This window comes from Tachypleus tridentatus, chromosome 3 (genome assembly GCF_004210375.1).
Source record: "Tachypleus tridentatus isolate NWPU-2018 chromosome 3, ASM421037v1, whole genome shotgun sequence".
Taxonomy (NCBI): domain Eukaryota; kingdom Metazoa; phylum Arthropoda; class Merostomata; order Xiphosura; family Limulidae; genus Tachypleus; species Tachypleus tridentatus.
In genome coordinates, this window is record NC_134827.1 from 46,742,158 (window position 1) to 46,759,104 (window position 16,947).

At 35.1% G+C, this 16,947-nt stretch overlaps 1 protein-coding gene across 1 annotated transcript in view; it reads right to left on the reverse strand.

Moving 5' to 3' along the window:
• The window catches only part of LOC143245838 (cell adhesion molecule Dscam1-like), a 94,837-nt gene extending 78,538 nt beyond the window's left edge, over positions 1-16,299 (reverse strand). Inside the window, exons 1-4 of the mRNA XM_076492094.1 lie at positions 16,155-16,299; positions 14,187-14,348; positions 9,943-10,092; positions 8,338-8,628 (exon numbers count right to left, since the gene is read on the reverse strand). Coding sequence (XP_076348209.1) covers positions 8,338-8,628; positions 9,943-10,092; positions 14,187-14,348; positions 16,155-16,299 — 748 coding nt within the window. The remainder of the gene's footprint in view (positions 1-8,337; positions 8,629-9,942; positions 10,093-14,186; positions 14,349-16,154) is intronic.
• Positions 16,300-16,947: the final 648 nt, after the last annotated feature.

Sequence of the window (16,947 nt, forward strand, 5' to 3'; positions counted from 1 at the left end):
TGTAAAACAACATTTGGTAATAATTAACCGGGTATCCATGGAACGTAAAACTGTAAAACACTAGACATGTAGGCTCGACAGAATAATCACGAAACACGCAAATATAAGATACGATCCACTAAAAGCATTGTAAAAATTACATTTTGAATATTTAACTGTAAAACACATAATCGTGAATACATTGGAACGAGCCGAGCTTCGAACATGTTTTTCTACAGGACTTACAAAAAACTAAATCAATCGATCTTAATCCAATTATTTTTCCAAATCATATTTGTGTTCTGCAGAACAGGAATATCAAATTTGGCCTGAATGTTTTCTACAAAAGCTGTCCAAACTTATCTTCATTAGGTATCTCTCTGTCATATAATATGTTCGCTTTGAACGACAGCAACATTTCGCTTTTCTTTAAGAAACTTTATGTGTAAGTCGCGTGACTATAAGTGCTATTGCTGGACACTTTGTTTGATCGATAGTTACTGGAAATATTTCCTGTCTACTATTGATTTCCATGCAAAAGACAGGAAGATTGAAAACAACTAGTAGGCGGATAACACGGAATATTTCTTGTAGTAAGTTTTCAATGTATGAAATCGAACTTGAAGAAACGCCAGGTTTAAACCTTAGGTTTTAATTTTTTTTTTTAATTTCGCGCAAAGCTACACGAGGGCTATCTGCGCTAGCCGTCCCTAATTTAGCAGTGTAAAAATACAGGGAAGGCAGCTAGTCATCACCACCCACCGCCAACTATTGGGCTATTCTTTTAAAAACGTCACATTATAACAATCCCACTGCTGAAAAGGCGAGCATGTTTGGTGCGACGGAGATTCGAACCCGCGACCATCGGATTACGAGTCGAACGCCTTAACCCACCTGGCCAAGCCGGGCCTAAATTTTAGATGAAATACCCTCTTACACGAATTCACTGAAGTCGTGTTTCTGGTTTTTATTTTAAGAGAATAGAAACAATAACAAATTTCATGTGTTTTGGAATCTTAAAAACTAGTTACAACCACAACATCTAACAAGAGCTTTTTAAACTAAATAGTTAAAGTACTAATAAAACAAATAATCCAAGTTAATATGTAGAAATTTACCACAAAATATTTACAATGTTTAGAAAATGTAAAAGTATAATATTTCTGTTAAGTTTAATATTACAACAATACTATTCTTTAATAATATAATTCATATTTTATACTCTCTAGACGATATAACCTAGGCACTCGACACTAGATAGCGCTGTATGTGTACAGTACCAAGATGATAAGTTTGACTGTGTGGGTATTTGGGTATTGATGTTGTTAAATACCCAGGAGGGTCAGGTACATTTGACCTCTTCCTCCCTCCCGAACGATTATAGCGTCTGTCTTTAGGGTTGTTTTTTTTTTTAAAGCTTTGGGCCAGAGTAAAAGTATAACATCATACTCAGGTCCATTTCAGGGCTCAGTCCATGCATGGACGAACAAGAAGTTTTTTTGTTTTTTTTTTCATTTAATTTTTTTTTTTTGTATTTTCATATATATATTTTTTTTTTTTTGTATTTTTTCTCCTTTTTCTCGATTGAGAGAATGCTACTACTACTTGTAGTAACACAAACACTCACACAGAAAAGAAAGTAATAATAATTATTATTATTCAATACTTGAATAATAATTCAAAAAGAGAAGAAAATAAAAATAAAAAGAAACAAGGACTAAGTGTCTAGTGCATAGTGGCCAGCTTGTGTTACATTTCTTAAATATATGTTAAAAGGGGAAAGATATTTAGTACCATTTACATCATGTACGTGATATCTGTCGAGATCACACATTAAGTTATTTTTGTGCCAATTCTTATTGAAATATTTTAGAGAATTATGCAAGAGTCTTTCAGCTATTGTATCTATGTTTGCATACTTGTGCATGAATGTGGTTGAGGTGCTACGTGGTACTTTGTATGCTGAAGTTAGTACAGAATTTTGTATACGTTGAAGTTTCTGTACATGTGTGGGTGCTATGTTAATCCAGGCAGGTGATGCATATTCTATTGTTGGTCTAATGTACGTTTTGTAGATTTTAAGTATGTTGTCTGGTGATGTTCCTTGGATTTTACCTGAAAGACTTCTTGCATAGTTTGCTCTTTTCCAGATTCGTATCAGTACATTCTTAATATGTGGTAGCCACGTTAATTTTGAGTCATAGGTTAGACCTAGAAATTTAGCAGAAGTAGCAGTCAGTAAAAGTGATCCATTCATATAGAGTTTTGGTGGATCTTTTTTCAGCTTATTCAGTCTGCTGAATACTATGACTTGGGTTTTTGGAATATTAATTTTGATTCTGTATTTCTGGCAGTATTCTTCGATGTTATTTAGGACTGGTTGTAGGTTCGTTGCTGCTATTGACGGAGTGGGGGCACTTTTCCAGACTGCTACATCGTCAGCGAACTGTGATGCATAACCTAAATTTAGGTCCGACAGAGGCATATTACTCACGTACATTATAAATAATATAGGCTAACAACCCCTCCCTGCGGGACTCCTGCTTGGGTGAAAAGGACCCTGAGTGGGCCCCATTTACATTTACTTTACACATTCTGTTATCCAGGAAGTTGGACAGCCAGCGAATAGTTTCCTGGGGTAATGCCATTTCAAGCAATCTATGTCTTAAGCCGTTATGCCACACTGTGTCAAATGCTTTCTCAATGTCGAGAAAGCAAGCTACAGTGCATTCTTTTTTGTTGAAGCTGTCGGTAATTGATTCTGTAAGTCGAATCAGGTGGTCTGTAGTTTATGGTTTTTTCGAAACTGTTTTGAATTTCTGGTAATTTTGAATTTTCTTCTAAGTAAACTGACAGACGATTACTAATTATCCTCTCTAATACTTTGCCAATACAACTGGTTGCTTAATCGGGCGGTAGTTGTTTGGTTTATTCGCTGACTTTCCTTCTTTCTGGAACATTAATACTATTGCTTCCTTCCAAGAAACGGGGATATATCCAGTTGATAGTGAGAGATTAAATAACGCTGTTAGGTGTTCATATAATCTCTGAGTGCCTTGTTTTAGGAGGATAGCTTGAATACCATCTTCTCCAGGAGCTTTGTTTTTTGTGTTTTTATTAGCAGTTACTACTTCTGTAACAGTGATATGTTTTACCAGTTGATGAGTGCTCCAGTCTTTTGTTTTTTCTTGGTGTGTAATATTGTTGACTGGAAATTTAGGTGTAAAAATGCTTCTGTTTTGGTCAATAAAGTTTGTGACTGTATTATAAAAGTATCTGTTCATGTCTGGTTCATGATGTGTTTTGAACGTGTTTTCTAGGTGTTTTTAAATATCTCGGCTTTTTTCTGTGTTAGTGTATGCTGTTTCTCCATCCAGTTCCAGTGGTGGATATACTGTGTTTGTTGTTCCTGTGTTTGTAAATCTTTTCAAATGTGTCCAGAATTGTTTAGGATCAGTTTTATGATTTAGATCGGAACAGAAGGTGTCCCAGTTTTCTTGTTTCTGTTGTCTGATTAAGTTTCGTATTTTATTTCTTATTGTGTTTATCTGAGTTTTAAGTGTGGGGTTTCGATTTTGAATGTACTGTCTGCGGAGTATACGTCTGTTTTTAATTAAGTGTATTATATCTTTATGTGGTTGCCATGAATGAGTTGTTGTGAAGTGTTTTTGTTTCGGTATCGAACTGTTGGCTGCATGTTTTAGACACTCAGAGATGATATGACAGTATGCATCCAAGATGATAAAGGTTTATTTATTTATTTATTTTGAATTTCGCGCAAAGCTAGACGAGGGTTATCTGCGCTAGCTGTCCCTAATTTAGCAGTGTAAGACTAAAACAAAGGCAGTTAGTCATCACCGCCCACCGCTAACTCTTGGGCTACTCTTTTACCAACCAATAGTGAGATTGACTGTTACATTATAACACCCCCACAGGTGAAAGGGTGAGCATATTTGGTGTGACGGGGATTCAAACCCGCGACCTGCGAATTACGAGTCGAGTACCTTAACCACCTGGCCATGCCGGGCCAAGAAGATAAAGAAAAACAAAGAAATATATAAATATATATAAAATCAAATGACAGCGCAGATAGCCCTCATGTAGCCTTTGCGCGAAATTCAAAAACAAACCATCAAATGACATCACGACTACTGATATACTTATATTCCAACTATCAACAATAGAATCTCAGGAGCTATTACCTATTCATGTATTTAACACACAAGTTATGATTGCCTCATTATTGGTACTTTCAACCACGTTCACTCAAATTACACATTATTTCACACTTTTCTCTGACAAGTAAATTTACCCAGTGAGTTTTATCTGTATTTTACTCCCAGATCAGTACTTATGAAAACATAATAAGAGGATTTTTATGTGATTCTTGTTTCTTCTTCACAAAGAAAAGTTAATATTGTGACGTGCTGTTTGTGAACATGAAACAGGATATTTTAATTACATTTTATTATTAACAACTTGGAATAAAACGATATGTTATTTAACCTTTATTCTCCCAACATAAAACACGATACATTATTTAACCCTTATTCTCCCAACATAAAACACGATACATTATTTCACCTTTATTCTCCCAACATAAAACACGATACATTATTTAACCTTTATTCTCCCAACATAAAACACGATACATTATTTAACCCTTATTCTCCCAACGTAAAACACGATACATTATTTAACCATTATTCTCCCAACATAAAACACGATACATTATTTAACCCTTATTCTCCCAACATAAAACACGATACATTATTTAACCCTTATTCTCCCAACATAAAACACGATACATTACTTAACCCTTATTCTCCCAACATAAAACACGATACATTATTTAACCCTTATTCTCCCAACATAAAACACGATACATTATTTAACCCTTATTCTCCCAACATAAAACACGATACATTATTTAACCCTTATTCTCCCAACATAAAACACGATACATTATTTAACCTTTATTCTACTAACATAAAACACGATACATTATTTAACCCTTATTCTCCCAACATAAAACACGATACATTATTTAACCCTTATTCTCCCAACATAAAACACGATACATTATTTAACCCTTATTCTCCCAACATAAAACACGATACATTATTTAACCTTTATTCTACTAACATAAAACACGATACATTATTTAACCTTTATTTTCCTAACATAAAACACGGTACATTATTTAACCCTTATTCACCCAACATAAAACACGATACATTATTTATATGCAAAAACGGCTCGTTTGGGTTGAGAAAATATTTTACATAGAAGAGCGAACAACGTTTCGACCTTCTTCGGTCATCGTCAGGTTCACAAAGAAAAAGGTAACTGCCCGGAAGCTGACCACATGTTTGAAGGGGGTTGTGTAACTGTGTGTCGAAATGTAGAGGGCGGTATTAGATGTTTGAATAATTTTATTTATTTTATATTATTAATATAGGTATAAAGGCGTTCCTTTATATTGGTTTATTTTGGGTTTAAGTTGTTGTATAAGTAAGGCTTCTTTAATTTTACGTTTGTTTATGTTTGTTTCTTTATTTAGTATTTGAGTGTTTTCTATGGTTATGTTGTGTTTATTTGACTTGCAGTGTTCGAAAACGTGTGAAGGTGACTTTTTATGTTCTTTGAATCTGGTTTCCATTTTTCTACTTGTTTCTCCAATATAGAAGTCGTGGCAGTTATCACATTGTATTTTATAAATAATGTTGGTGTGGTGTTTGTCAGTGTAGTTTTTACATAGTATAGACCTCAGTTTTGTGCCTGGTTTTTGAATACATTTGGTATTAACTGGAATGTCATATTTTGTTACTAATTTTTGCCAAATGTTGGTTATTTGTTTGCTGATGTCAGGAATATATGGTATATAGCAGTATATGGTTTCGTGATTTTTTGATTCGTCAGATATATTTACTTTAGTTGGTTGATTTTGCTTTCTGTCTAGGTGTGTACGTATAATGTTTTCTACGGTTTGTGGAGGAAACTTATTGATGTTGATGAAGTATTGTTTTATTTTGTCTAATTCATCGTTAATTTTATCTGGTGAGCATAGTTTTATGGCTGTGTTTATTTGGTTTCTTAGTATGTTGAGTTTTTGTTTTGTTTCATGTGCTGAGTCCCAAGGAATGTATAGTCCAGTATGGGTTATTTTTCGGTGGATTTCTGTTTTAAATTGTGTGTCGGTTCTTGTAATTTTGAGGTTAAGAAATGATATTTGATTACTTCCTTCCTGTTCACATGTGAAGTTGATGTTGGGATGTATAGAGTATAAAGGTAACGCTGTAGTCATAATGAACACGAATGAATACATCAAAAAAATGAAGAACATTCTATCAGACACGAACAAATTTAAACCAATACACACAAATCCAACAAAGACACACGAGACGCAACTAAACAAATTACTACTACAAATGAAAAAAGCCAACACAATTTCACAAACACTTTATTTCTACCTACGAAAAACCGACTCACGCACACCGCAAATATACGGCATCCCCAAACCTCATAAACCAGATTGTCCATTACGACCAATAATGTCCACATATGAATCGTTTAATTACAATCTTGGTAAATACATAGCATGGGCATTCTCCAAATATGTAACATCAGCCAGCTCATTCATCAAAGACTCTTTTAATTTCAAGTCTAATCTTAATCAACTTAATCATAAAGCCTTAATGGCCAGTTTCGATGTTATATCCCTCTTTACAGAAGTTCCAACCACTGAAGCCTGCAAGATAGCCTTAGAACTCTATATCCGAGACCCTAAACCAACTATAGAAATTCCCAGTAACCAGTTAGCAACCCTCATAGAATTCACCACGATGAAGACAAACATCATGTTCAACAATCACAACTATATACAAACAAATGGCCTAAGCATGGCCAACCCAGTATCACCAGTTGTAGCCAATATTTTTATGACACAAGTTGAAACACAAGCAATTAACACAGCATTACATCCACCACTATACTGATACAGATATGTAGACGACACAATTGCGGGATTCACATCTACAGAACACACACTGAATTTTTTCAATCACATTAACTCTATACATCCCAACATTAACTTCACATGTGAACAGGAAGGAAGTAATCAAATATCATTTCTTAACTTCAAAATTACAAGAACCGACACACAATTTAAAACAGAAATCCATACTGAATGGATTTAAAACAATTTAAAACAGAAATCTACCGAAAAATCACCCATACTGGACTATACATTCCTTGGGACTCAGCACATGAAACAAAACAAAAGCTCAACATACTAAGAAACCAAATAAACACAACCATAAAACTATGCTCACCAGATAAAATTAACGATGAAGTAGACAAAATAAAACAATACTTCATCAACATCAATAAGTTTCCTCCACAAACCATATAAAACACTATACGCACACATCTAGACAGAAAGCAAAATCAACCAACAAAAGGAAATATATCTCACGAATCAAAAAATCACAAAACCATATACTGCTGCATACCATATATTCCCGACATCAGCAGAAAAATAACCAACATTTGGCAAAAACTAGTAACAAAATATGACATTCCAGTTAATATCAAATTTATTCAAAAACCAGGCACAAAACTGAGGTCTATCCTATGTAAAAACTACACTGACAAACACCACACCAACATTATTTATAAAATACAATGTGATAACTGCCACAACTTCTATATTGGAGAAACAAGTAGAAAAATGGAAACCAGATTCAAAGAGCACACACAAAATACCTTCCAACGTTTTGAAACACTGCAAGTCAAATAAACACAACATAACCATAGAAAACACTCAAATACTAAATAAAGAAACAAACATAAACAAACGCAAAATTAAAGAAGCCTTACTTATACAACAACTCAAGCCCAAAATAAACCAATACAAAAAAACACCTTTATACCTACATTAATAAATATAATCAAACATCTAAACACGTCCTTTACATTCCTAGACTCAATTACACAACCCCCTTCAAACATGTGGTCAGCTATCGGTCAATTACGTCTTTCTTTCTTTGTGAACCTGACGATGACCGAAGAAGGTCAAAACATAGTTCGCTCCTCTGCATAGTTTTCTCTTCTCATACCAACCGTTTTACATACATATTTTTCTCTGCAAGTGGGTTTTTTCGTAATCACTGGTTATGTCCTCTACTTTTTATTTGCTATATTTTTTGCTCCTTACAACGCACGACAATATTAAAACTTATTATCGTTTCTGAAACTTACTAACTTATATTTAGTGAAGTGTAAAATTTACTGGATACCAAAAAACATTTTAATTCATACTTAATCTATGTAGTTCTGTATACAAAACTTATTCACCGGTTATGAACAGTTCTGTTGTGCTTTCCACGGCTCCCAAACTGTTATTTGCAACACATACATAGGTTCCACTATCTTCTACACGCGCCTGTTGTATCACTATAATACCTGTTTGAAGAACCAGGTAACCAGATCGAATGAAAGATCGTAATCCATGGTGTTCCCTGTACCAGTGATACTGGGGTGGAGGTTTCCCTTGAGCTACACACGGTAACGTAACCATGTCACCTTGAGAACCATGCACACTGGACCTGAAGCTAGATATAGTCGGTGGCATGGAGTCGTGTGGATCTATAGAAAATTAAGATACATAATTAATTAAGATTGTATGTCGAAAAACAAACAAACGGCGTCAAATCGTATGGCAGATAACGCATTATGTCCGGCGAACAAAATTTACAACAATTTTTAATAATTTAATTGTCCTTGAAATAATCGATATTTCTAAATATCGAAAAAATATTGCATTAACTCTGGTTATTGGATATTAAATGTTTCCAGCAAGAACTAGTGTCACTATGATGTTTAGATGTAAAATTTTCTCTCCTCAAAATTCTTCCATTATTGAAGTGCTTACCGTTCCGATCGCAAGGGGGCGCTGCTTATTCTTGAAAGTCCGTTTAGTTTACATAAATAATCACGTTCAGTGGTAGAGTTTTGGATTAGGGTTAGTAGAGTTTATAAAACTGGATCATCCTACTGACATGCATTTACCAAGTTTCTTCATCCTATTCGTAAATATAACGTTTGTTTTCTTGTGGTGAAACCTGTTGTACAGTACATGTACCCAGTGTAATGATGAATACATCGGTGAAACCGGTCATCGATTACATTTGCTTGGTGCGATTAAAATCGGTAAATCAGGTCATCCAGTAGTGTGATAATAAATACATTGGTGAAACCGATCGACCTGTACATGTAACCAGTGTAATGATATACATCTTGGTGAAACCGGTAGTCCTGCTCATAACGTTTTAAGGAACACTCCATGAATCTCGATTATAAAGATTCTATTATTGTCGGTCACTTTCGAATTACACACCGTTGTACGTAATACTTTCCTTGATCGTAAATTCAAAGTTTGTAGTGTTATAAATCTTAAATAATTCTTGGTTGATACTAAGTTAGATAGCTTAAGTTTTGTTTGTTTTTTTCATTAGTTATTCTAATTCACTTTAACGCGCGTGCGATAACGCCAGACGTTACTATTTATTAAGTCAGTTTTTAATTACTGTGTGCGTGTGTTATCGGGTTTATGACACTGTAGCTTTCGAGTAAGACAGAAACCAAAACTTCGGTTTTGAATAAAACAGTTGTTTTTACCTCGAGTGTAATTAGTGTAATTCTGTAAACTTGGTTTCATTCCTCAAGTCGGCTCTGTAAAGTTTAACTAATTGCTGCACGGTATCAGTAACACGTATCAGTATTCTGTTAATATGGCGAGGCTTAACACAGATCTCTGCTAATTCAGGCTTATTATATTAAATTTTCATTTAAAAAAAACGTCATGTACTTGTAACTGCAACAAATTTAAGTGCCGTGAGAAATTTGACAAAAGAATTAGTAATGGCGATGCATTAGGAAGGAACAGTAAGTCTAACAAACCTGTTACAAATAATTTTCCCGCTTTTGTGCTCAGCTTGGTTTCTCCCGTCAGACGATTGAAAATCTCACACAGGTAAGAATCATCGGAATCTCGGCTCGTGACATTACGTATCAACAGGCCCTCTCTCGGTAATATCAGATACTTGTCTCCTATATATTTCAAAAACAAAAAAACTATCATTAATGAGAAAATTGTGAACAGGATAAAAAAAAACAAAAAAAAACATTTCAGTAGATAAATAACAATCTTATTAAAAATAAATTTTATGCTTATCTTACAGTTTCAGTAAATAAATTAAAATATTTTGTATTAAAAATACACTCCGTAATTATTCTATGTAAATGTATGAACAAATAAGATAAGAAGTTTGTTTATTGGTTGGAAGTTAAGCACAATGCTACACAGTGATCTATCAGAGATATTCCCACAACTGGTATCGAAACTCGATTTGAAGCGTTTTACGTCCTCAGACATACCGCTAGGGCAGCGGAGGGAATTGATGATTGAAAATAGCTGTCAGGAAGAACTGATGATTGAAAGTAGCTGTCAGGAAGAACTGATGATTGAATGTAGTTCTCAGGAAGTACTGATGATTGAATGTAGTTGTCAGGAAGAACTGATGATTGAATGTAGTTGTCAGGAGGAACTGATGATTGAATGTAGTTGTCAGAAGAAACTGACGATTGAATGTAGTTATCAGAAAGAACTGATGATTGAATGTAGTTGTCAGGAAGAACTGATGATTAAAAGTAGCTGTCAGGAAGTACTGATGATTGAATGTAGCTGTCAGGAAGTATTGATGATTGAATGTAGTTCTCAGGAAGAACTGATGATTGAATGTAGTTCTCAGGAAGAACTGATGATTGAATGTAGTTGTCAGGAAGAACTGATGATTGAATGTAGTTGTCAGAAGAAACTGATGATTGAATGTAGTTATCAGAAAGAACTGATGATTGAATGTAGTTCTCAGGAAGTACTGATGATTGAATGTAGTTGTCAGGAAGAACTGATGATTGAATGTAGTTGTCAGGAGGAACTGATGATTGAATGTAGTTGTCAGAAGAAACTGACGATTGAATGTAGTTATCAGAAAGAACTGATGATTGAATGTAGTTGTCAGGAAGAACTGATGATTAAAAGTAGCTGTCAGGAAGTACTGATGATTGAATGTAGCTGTCAGGAAGTATTGATGATTGAATGTAGTTCTCAGGAAGAACTGATGATTGAATGTAGTTCTCAGGAAGAACTGATGATTGAATGTAGTTGTCAGGAAGAACTGATGATTGAATGTAGTTGTCAGAAGAAACTGATGATTGAATGTAGTTATCAGAAAGAACTGATGATTGAATGTAGTTGTCAGAAGAAACTGATGATTGAAAGTAGCTGTCAGGAAGTACTGATAATTGAATGTAGCTGTCAGGAAGTATTGATGATTGAATGTAGTTCTCAGGAAGAACTGATGATTGAAAGTAGTTGTCAGGAAGTACTGATGATTGAAAGTAGCTGTCAGGAAGAAATGATGATTGAATGTAGTTGCAGGAAGAACTGATGATCGAATGTAGCTGTCAGGAAGAACTGATTATTGAAAGTAGCTGTCAGGAAGAACTGATGATTGAATGTAGTTTTCATGAAGAACTGATGATTGAAAGTAGCTGTCAGGAAGTACTGATGATTGAATGTAGCTGTCAGGAAGTACTGATGATTGAATGTAGTTCTCAGGAAGAACTGATGATTGAAAGTAGTTGTCAGGAAGTACTGATGATTGAAAGTAGCTCTCATGAATAACTGATGGTTGAATGTATGTTTCACGGAGAACTGGTGACTTAATGTATGTTTCACGGAGAACTAATGAGTTAATGTATGTTTCACGGAGAACTAATGAGTTAATGTATGTTTCACGGAGAACTGATAACTTAATGTATGTTTCACGGAGAACTAATGAGTTAATGTATGTTTCACGGAGAACTAATGAGTTAATGTATGTTTCACGGAGAACTGATAACTTAATGTATATTTCACGGAGAACTAATGACTTAATGTATGCTTCACGGAGAACTGAAGAGAGAATGTGGGTTTTTTTAGAAAACTTATTTCTAAACCTAACGTTCCAGCCTGGTACGGATAACTTAGATTATTTAGATTTATTCGTAGTAAAGATTTCTTCATTTTCTCGAAGAAATGTATAAAAAATCATGACATCCATTACATTGACACAACAGCACCACATGATATCCCATAGATTGTCATAAAAGCACCACATGACATCACGTAGACTGACATAACAGCACCACATGACATCCCGTAGATTGTCATAACAGCACCACATGACATCACGTAGATTGACATAACAGCACCACATGACATCCCGTAGATTGACATAACAGCACCACATGACATCCATTACATTGACACAACAGCACCACATGACATCCCGTAGACTGACATAACAGCATCAGATGACATCCCATAGATTGACATAGAAGCACCACATGACATCTATTACATTGACATAACAACACTATAAGACATGCCGCAGATTGACATAGCAGCACCACATGACATGTTGCGTATTGACATAACAGCACCACATGGCATGTTGCATATTGACATAACAGCACCACATGACATGTTGCAGATTGACATAACAGCACCACATGACATGTTGAAGATTGACATAGCAGTACCACATGACATCCCACAGATTGACATAACAGCACCACATGACATCCCGTAGATTGTCATAACAGCACCACTTGACATCATGTAGACTGACATAACACCACCACATGACATCCCGTAGATTGTCATAACAGCACCACATGACATGTTGAAGATTGACATAGCAGTACCACATGACATCCCACAGATTGACATAACAGCACCACATGACGTGTTGCAGATTGACATAGCAGCACCACATGACATCCCATAGATTGATATAACAGCACCACATGACATGTTGAAGATTGACATAGCAGTACCACATGACATCCCATAGATTGACATAACAGCACCACATGACATGTTGAAGATTGACATAGCAGTACCACATGACATGTTGCAGATTGACATAGCAGTACCACATGACATGTTGCAGATTGACATAACAGCGCCACATGACATATTAAAGATTGACATAACAGCACCACATGACATGTTGAAGATTGACATAACAGCACCACATGACATGTTGCAGATTGACATAGCAGTACCACATGACATGTTGAAGATTGACATAACAGCACCACATGACATGTTGAAGATTGACATAGCAGTACCACATGACATGTTGCAGATTGACATAGCAGTACCACATGACATGTTGCAGATTGACATAACAGCGCCACATGACATATTAAAGATTGACATAACAGCACCACATAACATGTTGAAGATTGACATAACAGCACCACATGACATGTTGCAGATTGACATAGCAGTACCACATGACATGTTGAAGATTGGCATAGCAGTACCACATGACATCCCATAGGTTGACATAACAGCACCACATGACACGTTGAAGATTGACATAGCAGTACCACATGACATGTTGCAGATTGACATAGCAGTACCACATGGCATGTTGCAGATTGACATAACAGCGCCACATGACATATTGAAGATTGACATAACAGCGCCACATGACATGTTGAAGATTGACATAACAGCACCACATGACATGTTGAAGATTGACATAACAGCACCACATGACATGTTGCAGATTGACATAGCAGTACCACATGACATGTTGAAGATTGACATAGCAGTACCACATGACATGTTGCAGATTGACATAACAGCTTCTTGAACTTTACTCTTTTTGATGGAACTATTTTAATACAGTTCGCTGAAAACACACTGGCTTTGTTCCCATGGAAATATACAAACATCTGTAAAATAACGTATCAATGTATTCTTTAGTTTTAAACAATATTTTATGTTTTCTCTGTTACATGTGAAAAAAGTCCTTAAAAACTGTCAATCCAGAGGTAATCCACTGTTATCTAGAACCATCGTGTTGTGGAGGGTTTGATGACTATTTTAATTTGGTGGAACATATAATTGGCCATAATGGTTTCTATGTTGTTGAACTTAGAAAATTCGTACGACAAATCAGTGCTGACAATAAGCAAACATTGCAATTATAAGACGTAAAGAATTAACCCTTGTTACCAGACCAGCTATTGGAAGCAGATACAATTTGACGTTTTGATATGTACTTACAATTTCTTCAACTTACCATCTGTGTTTGAAGGTGATATGCGTCGCCCATCATTTTTGATCCACGAAGTCACCCGTATGTAGTCTAGCACGTGGGTAGGCACGTGACATTCGAGTTTTGCTGCGTTTCCAAGCATAACGTGCTGGTCATATACGACGGCGTCATAAGGCTTAAACACAACTGAAAAAAGAAATAAAAAGTGGAATCATGCACTCATCCACTTAGCTATATGTCTTTGTCTGATAGTGTTTGTGTATTATACTCTTTGGTTCGTTTAATGTTGTTTCCATGAACAGTATTTGTTATTATTTTTAACGTATTTTTAATCACTTTAAACTATAGAATATTATATTTCTATTATGTCAGGTACCTTGTATTGTTTGTTAGTATACAGATTTACTAATAATCTAAATCTCGTAAACTGGTTAAATCTCGTGAACTATTATTGGGATTATGGCCGAAAATATCGTTAACAGTGAGGGAACCCAACTGATGAAACAAAGCATTATAACCTCTACAAATATGAAAAATGAAAGTAATGTTTATGCTCATAGTTAGACTGATTTTGGTTCTGATATATTTATCAATGTCACACCGGAATTCTTCTCTGAATTAACCAGTTTTCATCTACAACACTTCTTCTGTTTCTCTGTCTGTGCACAACGTGTCAGTGTAACACACGACATGGGATTGGGTAATGTATTTATTGACTACCTGCCTAAAGACGAATCTATTTATTATAAAACTAGGAACGGACATGCGCAGATATCACTCTACACAGTTTTGTGCTACAGTTATGATACAAACATATTTTCCACGCTAAGTTATGCACTTATACAGTTTAGAACAATACTTTTTTAAAACTTAAAATAACACAAAACAGTTACATAAACAACTTCTTCATAGTTTAGTTGTACCCTGCTGGTACAGCGGTAAGTCTACTGATTTACCAAGCTAAAATCAGGGGTTTGATTCCCCTCGATGGACTCAGCAGATAGCCTGCTGTAGATTTACTATAAGAAAACACACACGCATGACGCTTTCTGGACTTCTGCCACCGATCCAGATTTAAAGCATGCTACTTCTGTCCATGTTCTATTTCTGCGTACGACTTTTGTTCAAGTTACCCGGATGTTGTAGGAATAAAGTGTTTGAAACTCCTGTTTTACTGTAAGAGTGTTTATATTAAAACAGACCGCTGCTCAGTTCTCATATAACTAAACATTTTAGACTTAACCATATTTAGAATAAAATTTCCTGTACAGTAGATACAAATAACACGTATTTATCGTTATTAAATTTAACACGTATAACAAGTATTTCAACAAAACAATGTTTATGTAACATATTCTGTTTTAGTGCTTTTCAATTTCTGTTTTTTCAACCATTTTGGTAAATCACTGGTAGTCATGTGAAGAGTTATAATTAATCATTGTGGTAAGTTACTTGTAGTCATGTGACGAGTTATAGTTAATCATTGTGGTAAATCACTGGTAGTCATGTAACGAGTTATAGTTAATCATTGTGGTAAGGTACTTGTAGTCATGTAACGAGTTAGAGTTAACCTTTGTGATAAGTCACTGGTAGTCATGTAACGAGCTAGAGTTAACCATTGTGGTAAGTCACTGGTAGTCATGTAACGAGTTATAGTTAATCATTGTGGTAAATCACTGGTAGTCATGTAACGAGTTATAGTTAATCATTGTGGTAAGGTACTTGTAGTCATGTAACGAGTTAGAGTTAACCATTGTGATAAGTCACTGGTAGTCATGTAACGAGTTATAGTTAATCATTGTGGTAAGTTACTTGTAGTCATGTAACGAGTTAGAGTTAACCATTGTGGTAAGTCACTGGTAGTCATGTAACGAGTTAGAGTTAACCATTGTGATAAGTCACTGGTAGTCATGTAACGAGTTATAGTTAATCATTGTGGTAAGTTACTTGCAGTCAAGTGACGAGTTAGAGTTAACCATTGTGGTAACTTACTGGTAGTCGTGTGACGAGTTAGAGTCAATAAAGATGGTAAGCCAATAGTTCTCATGTGACAAATGAGAGTTAACCATTGTGGTAAGTTACTGGTGGTCATGTGACAAGTGAGAGATAATCGCTGTGGTGAGACACTAGTAGTCATGTGACAGATGAGAGTTAACCACAGTAAGTTACTGGTAGCCGCGTGACAGGTAAGAGTTAACTACGGTGGTAAATAACTGGTAGTCATATCAAAAGTGAGAGTTAAGCGTGGTAACTAGTACCTATGTGACAAATTATAGGTAACTATGATAATTGTAACATATTTGAAATAAATTATTATATTATCACTGTTTACATCATCCATCAAATAAATGATTGTAATATCAATTCCATTCTTTCTAAGAGTACTAAGTCATCTCTCGCCCTCTATTGATGGAATATAATATCAATTTCTGTTAAGACATAATTGTTGTTTGTTTGTTAGGGCTATCTTTATTATAAAAATATATTTTAAGTCTACGTTAGAAAACGTAACAACACATAAAAATATCATGTCATTGCTAATGTGAAACACATATATATGACTATATATCAGCACCTTCATGAAACAGAAACTGAAACCTTACCAAAAGAGAAAGAATGAGACAAAATTGCGATAAATTTTCCCTTTGCAAGTAGTAACGTGTTGACATGTAAGAATATAGCATTTGTTAGCATTGACTCAAAGGGTCTTTTCTTGAGGATTTCCTAATACTGTGTCATAGGGAATTGTTTTGAGGATTTGATAATACTGTGTCATAGGGAATTG